This window comes from Neopelma chrysocephalum, unplaced genomic scaffold, assembly GCF_003984885.1.
Source record: "Neopelma chrysocephalum unplaced genomic scaffold, ASM398488v2 Primary Assembly neopelma1_184918, whole genome shotgun sequence".
Lineage (NCBI taxonomy): Eukaryota > Metazoa > Chordata > Aves > Passeriformes > Pipridae > Neopelma > Neopelma chrysocephalum.
The window spans coordinates 1-7338 of record NW_020938591.1 but is presented as its reverse complement, the minus strand read 5'-3'; the positions used below and the strand labels follow the sequence as shown (position 1 = coordinate 7338).

The window sequence follows — 7338 nt, the reverse complement described above, 5'->3', positions numbered from 1 at the left end:
GGTGTCCGGTGTCCCCACAGAGCTGCGGGATGCAGCCAAGCGCTTCTCCCACGGGGGGGTCTCGCACTACCTGACGCTGACGCTGGACGAGGCCGAGGGGCTGCTCTACGTGGGGGCTCGGGAGGCCCTGTTCGCCCTGGCCACCGGCACCATGGAGCTCAAGGCAGCGGTGAGGCCCCAGAACCCCCAGAAGGAGGGGAGGTTTTGGGGGGAGTGTGAGATTCCAGCCCCCTCACCCGTTCTGCACCCCCAGATCTCCTGGGAAGCCCCAGTGGAGAAGAAGGCTGAGTGTGTGCAGAAGGGCAAGAACAACCAGGTGGGTGCAGTGGAGGGGTTTGGGGCACCCTGGAGTGGCCCCCCCTGTGAGGACACACCACTAATGTTCCCTCTGTCACCCCCCTAGACCGACTGCTTCAACTACGTGCGGTTCCTGCAGAGCTACAACAGCTCCCACCTCTACGCCTGTGGCACCTACGCCTTCCAGCCCAAGTGCACCTACATCGTGAGTGGGGGGGGCCCAACACCTGGTGAGGCCCCAGTGCACCCCTGTACCCCGGGATGAGGCCCAAGAGCATCACTGAGGGGTGTCCCTGTTGCGAGGGGGGGCATTCAGGGGTGCCCCTGTGGGCAGGGGGGTGTCTTATGCCCATGAGGTAGGTTTGGGGGTGCCTTCTGTGCCCTTGGAGTGTTGTTGGGATGTCCCTGTCCACAGAAGGGTCATCCAGGGGTGTCACTGTGCCCAGGAGGTTCATCTGGGGTCATATCCCTGTGCCTGGGGCCTGTCTGGGAAGTGGGAGACATGAACCGAGCAGGGGGTCGGGACACCCACCCGCTCCTGTGCCCCCCAGGAACTGTCCGGCTTCACCCTGGACCAAGTGGCATTTGAGGATGGCAAAGGGAAGTGTCCCTATGACCCCACCAAGGGGCACACTGGCCTCATCGTGGGTAAGTGGCACCGCTGGGCGCCTGCTGGGCTCAGGGGGGTGCCCACCGTGCCTCCCACCCCCCTAAAACCTCTCCCTCACAGACGGGGAGCTCTACTCAGCCACCTTCAACAACTTCCTGGGCACGGAGCCTGTCATCCTGCGCAACCTGGGCCCGCACTACTCCATGAAGACGGAGTATCTCACCTCCTGGCTCAATGGTAGGGATGGGAGACACACAGGGAGGGGACAGTGGGGTCAACCATGTCCTGGGGACATCAGGCCCAGCATCACCGGCCAGGCAAGGGAGGGGATTGTCCAGCTCTGCTCTGACATGGGGTGACCTCACCTGCAATATTGGGGCATTTTGGGGGGAGACAATATAAGGAAGATATTGAGCCATTAGAGAGTGTCCAAAGGAGGCAACGAAGATGGTGAAGAGCCTTGAGGGGAAACCGTGTGAGGACACTGAGGACATGTGGTCTGTTCAGCTGGAGAAGAGAAGATTGAGGGGAGACCTCATTGCAGTTACAGCTTCCTGGGAAGGGGAAGAGGAGTGGCAGGTGCTGAGCTCTACTCTGTGGGACAGGACCCCAGGGAATGGCCTGAAGTTGTGTCAGGGGAGATTTAGGTTGGATAGTAGAAAAAGGTTCTTCCCCCAAAAAGGTGGTTGGGCACTGAACAGGCTCCCCAGGGCAGTGGTCACAGCCCCAAGGGTGCCAGAGCTCAAGGAGCATTTGGATGATACTCTGGGGCACATGGTGTGACTCTTTGGAATGGGCCTGCGCAGGGCCAGGACTTGGACTCGATAATCCTTGTGGGTCTCTTCCAACTGAGCATGTTCTGCCACTCCCCCACCCCCACACGGTGTCACCCCGTGTTTCCCCAGAGCCCCACTTCGTGGCCTCAGCGTTCGTGCAGGAGAGCTCGGGCAGCAGCACCGGCGATGACGACAAGGTGTATTTCTTCTTCAGTGAGCGTGCGGTGGAGTACGACTGCTATGCCGAGCAGGTGGTGGCCCGGGTGGCCAGGGTGTGCAAGGTATGGAGGGGACACCACAGGGACACTAAAAACTGGGATAGGAACTCTCCAAGCAGTTTGTTGGGTTGGAAAGCTGACGTTCCTTTGTTGGGTGCACCCAAATGCACCCCCAGCACCCACTAGAGCAGGGGATGGTCATGAACTGATCCATATTTATCATGTTGTGTGACATATTCATTATGTTTCCTGAATAATCTGCTAATTATTTCCGTGGATTTATTTGGATATGAGTAAGGGTCTTTTGAGGGTCTTTGGTGGTCGTTTGCAAACATCCCATTCCCCAAATTTCCCTTTGATGGTTCTGGATCTTCTGATGAATCTCTTCTCCTTCTCAAGTACATGGTCAGGTCATGGTACCCCTTCTCTAATCAGTCTCTACTCTGACACACAACCCTTGTTCCCAAAACAAAGACATCTTCTAGTACTTATTAATCACTGATATAGGTAATTAAGGCAGCAATAGCTGCCACAAGACTATTAATCACTAATTTAGGGATCAAATACTGTTGTGCTGAAGTTAATTGTCCAACACCTTCCCTCACTGCTGCACAGACCCTTTGTAACCAGTTTGGTGTCACCGTGGTGGCTGTGCCATGCGATGACTGTGGCCTTTTCTTTGTGTCCAGGGGGATGTGGGTGGTGCCCGGACGCTCCAGAAGAAGTGGACAACATTCCTGAAGGCCCGTTTGGTGTGTTCAGCCCCGGAGCAGCAGCTCCACTTCAACCGGCTCCAGGCCGTGTTCACCCTGCCCGGGGCCGAGTGGCAGGAAACCACCTTCTTTGGGGTGTTCCAGGCCCACTGGTGAGTCCGGGAGGATGTGGCATGCCAGGGATTCCCAGGATGGAGGGTTCTCACCCCAACCCCTCCTGTGCCTGCAGGGGGGACGTGGATGTCTCAGCCATCTGCCGGTACCACATCCTGGAGGTGAAGAAGGCATTTGAGGGGCCCTACAAGGAGTACCGGGAGCAGGCGCAGAGGTGGGGCCGCTACTCGGATGAGGTGCCCAGTCCCCGGCCTGGAGCGGTGAGTGGGCACTGGGGACGGGGGGAAGGGGGCGGATCCATCCGAGGGTCTGTGGCTGAGGGCCCTCAGTGCCCTCTTAAGGGACTGGCATCTGTCCATGTGCTTGATAGTGCTCTCTCTGCCCTCCTAAATGGGCTGGGATCCATCGACATGGCTGATGGTGCCCTTCTAAGGGGGGTGGGATTCCTCCATGCTCCTAGTGGTGCCCTCAGTGCCCTCCTAAGAGGGGCTGGGATCCCTCCCCGCTCCTGACAGTGCCCCTATGCCCTTCCCGCAGTGCATCACGGACTGGCACCGGCAGAATGGCTTTGGCAGCTCCCTGGAGCTGCCCGACAACACCCTGAACTTTGCCAAGAAGCACCCACTGATGGACGAGCCGGTGCCGCCGCAGCGCGGGCGCCCGCTGCTGCTCAAGAAGGACTCCAACTTCACCCAGCTGGTGGTGGATCACGTGGCTGGGCTGGATGGCACCGTCTATGAGGTGCTTTTCATCGGCACAGGTAGCTGGGGCAGCTGGGAGGGCACGGAGGGGACAGTCCATGCTATGGCACAGCCCTGAGCACCTGCCCTGCTCACAGGTGATGGGTGGGTGCACAAGGCGCTGGATTTGGGCACTTCCATCCACCTGGTGGAGGAGCTGCAGGTGTTCGAGCCAGCACAGCCCGTGGAGAGCCTGGTGCTGGCTGGGAGGAAGGTGAGCGGGGCTGCGGGGCCAGGGGTGGCACTGAGGGGACGCCTCAGGGCAGGGTCACCTCAGCCCTTTTCCCTGCCCTTGTAGAAGCTGCTCTTCGCCGGCTCCCGTTTCCAGGTGGCCCAGCTACCCCTGGCTGACTGCGGGCGGTACCAGTCATGCACAGACTGTGTCCTGGCACGGGATCCCTACTGCGCCTGGAGCCGGAATGGCAGCGCCTGTGTCCGGATTGATGGGCAAAACGGGTATGGGATGGGCTGGGGGATCCCTCATCCACAACTTCCTCATGGGAGGAAGCTCCATCTCTGTGACCGGTGACAGGACCCTGGAACAGCCGGAGCTGTATCAGGGGAGGTTTAGGTCGGATGTTGAGTAAAGGTTCTTCACCCAGAGGGTGGTTGGGCACTGAACAGGCTCCGCAGGGCAGTGGTCACAGCCCCAAGGCTGCCAGAGCTCAAGGAGTGTTTGGACAGAGCTCTCAGGGACAGGGTGGATTTTGGGGTGTCCTGTGCAGGGCCAGGAGTTGGACTGGATGATCCTTGTGGGTCCCTTCCAATATCCCATAATTTTAGGTTGGGGAATGTTTGGACAGTGCTCTCAGGTGTTGAGATTTGGGGACTGGGGGGGACTTTTGGGGGTGTCCTGTGCAGAGCCAAGAACTGGACTCATCCTTGTGTGTCCCTCCCAACTCAGGATATTCTGTGATTCTCTGGGTATGGGGCTCCCCTGGGAGGGGGGGACACCCTACAAGGACCCCCCCTCACTGCACCCCCTCCTCCCACAGGTCCCACCTGGTGCAGGACGTACTGAGCTCTGACACTGGCGCCTGCTCCGTCCCTCAAGCAGCCAAACAAGGTGAGCCCCCCGTGAGCCACATGGATCCCCCCATCCCTCTTCCCGCCCTCCCTCCTGACCCCCCTCTCTCCCCACAGGGCCCCTCACCCCCAAGAACGTGACGGTGGTAGCAGGCACCGACCTGGTGCTGACGTGCCGCCTGGGCTCCAACCTGGCACGGGCGCAGTGGACGTTTGAGGGCCGCGCGCTGCCGGCCGAGCAGGCGCTGGTGCTGAGCGACGCGCGGCTGCGGGCGCTGGTGGTGCCGGGCGCCGGTGCCCAGCACAGTGGCACATACCGGTGCCTGGCGGAGGAGCAGGGGGCCCCCTTGGGCGCCCAGGAGTACCGGGTGGCTGTGCTGGCGGGGCCCGGGGCGCCGCTAGAGGCACGGGCACCGCTGGAGAGCCTGGGCGTGGTGTGGGTGCTGGCCGTGTGCCTGGGCGCCCTGTGCCTCGTGCTGCTGCTCGCTGTGCTCTCGCTGTGGCGACGCCTGCGCGAGGAGCTGGGCAAGGGCACCAAGGCCATCGAGAGCACCCTGGTGTACCCCATTGAGCTGCCCAAGGAGCCGCCCAGTCCCCGCTTCGTGTCCAGCGCCGCCTCCGACTCGGATGAGAAGCTCTGGGACCCCTCCAGCTACTACTACTCGGACGGGTCCCTGAAGATTGTGCCTGGCCACGCCACCTGTCGCAACGGCGGCCCTGGCACCGCTGCCTCGCCACCCGCTGCCATCCCTGGGCAGCCCCTGCACTCGCCCACCCGCATCCACCTGGGCCCCCTGCGCGGCTCCTCGTCCAACGGGTACATCCGGCTGGCACTGGGTGCCGAGGAGCGCCCACCCTGTGCCGATCTGGCTGAGGAGCTGCGGCGGAAGCTGCAGCAGCGCCAGCCCCTGCCCGACTCCAACCCCGAGGAGTCATCGGTCTGAGCCGGAGGTATTGGCACCACCTACCTCAGGGCCCCACCCCAGACCCCAGGGTGGGCACCCTGGCCTAGGAACCAGCACCGGCACCCAGCTTGGGGCTGTGGGGTGGGCGCTGGCACCTGCCCTGGGGACAGGATTGTCGCCTCAGTGCCATCGGCACTGGTACTTGCCTTGGGAACAGGATTGCCACCCTGGTACCCTCTTTGGGGACAGGATTGCCACCCTGGTACCCATTTTGGGGACAGGATTGTCACCCTGGTGCCAGCACCCACCTTGGGGACAGGATTGTCACCCCAGTGCCAGTACCTTTGTTGGGGACTGACACACTGGCACTGGCACCTGTTTTGGGGACAGGATTGTCACCCCAGCACCTGCTACGGGGACAGCAGTGTCACCCTGATGCCAGCACCCACCTTGGGGGCAGGATTGTCAGCCCGTTTGCCAGTACCTGTGTTAGAGACTGACCCACTGGCACTGGCACCCACCTTGGGGACAGGATTGTCACCTGGTACTTGCCCTGGCAGTGGGATTCCTACCCTGGCACCACCTTGGGGAGAGGTGTCACCCTGACACCCACCCTGGGGTGTCACATTTGGGGTCCTGGTGCCTATCTTGGGCCCCGGAGCCACCCTTGGTCACCACACCCGCCTTCGGTACCATGTCCCCCACGAGGGACAGACCTTGGGGACACCCCCCCCACGGGGCCCACGCCCCGGTGGCCCCAGGATGTTTTTTGGGCTGATTTCTGAACTGATCGGGTTTTTCTTCCTGAGAACTTTTCTATTACACCCCCCCCCGTGTCCCTCTTCCCAGGGCTCTGCCCCCCCAGCCCTGGCTGTACATCCCCTCCCAACTCCCCGCCTGCTCCCCCTGCACGGTCCCCTCCCGTTTTGTATAACCCCCCCAGTGTAATTTATTTGTTACCGAAATATATTTATTTGCTGTAAATACGTGAGTATTTTTATATTAATAATAAAAGGAGTTGAAAATAAGAATTCTCTCTGAAAAGTGACACCCGCGGGGGCCGTGGCCAGTGCTGGGGGGGATGCTGGGCTCCCCCCGGGTGCTGAGCTCATGGAAAAAGGCTCATAAAAGGGCTATAAAAGGGCATCGCGGTGCCGTTCCCAGGCGGGGGGGCCGGGGCTGCCCGTGCCCCCCCTCCCCGGATGCGGGGGGTCAGCACGGGGGGGTCCCTGGGGAGGCTCTGCTGGGAAACCAGGCGGAAGCAGGACCAGGATCCTGGGAAGGGGGGGGGGCTTGGGAACGGGACCAGGAGTGGCACCAGGGCGTGGGAAGTGGGGCCGCGGGGGCCTTGAGCCCTCCGGGGTGGGAGGGTGAGGACTGGGGGCTCTGGGACACCCATTGCTGAGGGAAGGATGGGGGTTTGGGACCCCACAGCCAGGAGGGGAGAGGTCTGGAGACCTCCCAAGTGTGTGTGGGGTGATTCCTACACCCCCCAAAATGGGGAGGGGTGACCCCTGGGCCCTCCATAGTGGGGAGGGGAGACCTGGCACTCCCATAACTGAAGGGGGGGACTCTGAGACCCCCATTGCTGGGTGTGGGGGTGAGGCTTGGGGACCTCACAGCTGGGACGGGAGAGGCCTGGAGACCTCATAAGTGTGTGTGGGTGGTCCTTAAGCCCCCGTAGCGCGGAGGGGTGACCCCAGGGTCCCTCATGGGGGAGGGGGGGGCCGGACCCTCCATAAGGGGGTGTTTGGTGGCCCCCGGGGGGGGGGCGGGAGGGGCCGCTCACCACAGGGCGGGCGCGGGCGCCCCCTGGCGGCGTCTCCGGGGCACTGCGGGGGAGTGGGTCTTTGCCTCGGGGGCGGGGCCGCTCGGCTGCATTCGGCCCTTTCCGTCAATCCTCGGTCTTGTCCGTCAATTTCCGGTGCTTTCCGTCAAT

At 62.0% G+C, this 7338-nt stretch overlaps 1 protein-coding gene across 1 annotated transcript; it reads left to right on the top strand.

Moving 5' to 3' along the window:
* Positions 1 to 7: 7 nt before the first annotated feature.
* On the top strand, positions 8 to 6427 carry LOC113962749 (semaphorin-4C-like; the record flags this gene model as incomplete). Its single annotated transcript, XM_027673493.1, has 13 exons — positions 8 to 169; positions 254 to 316; positions 404 to 502; positions 849 to 945; positions 1028 to 1144; positions 1813 to 1964; positions 2591 to 2766; positions 2844 to 2988; positions 3266 to 3488; positions 3567 to 3682; positions 3767 to 3924; positions 4464 to 4534; positions 4612 to 6427. Coding segments are annotated over 13 exons (2406 nt in total), but the record flags the coding sequence as incomplete, so codon positions are not given.
* Between the last annotated feature and the right edge of the window lie 911 nt (positions 6428 to 7338).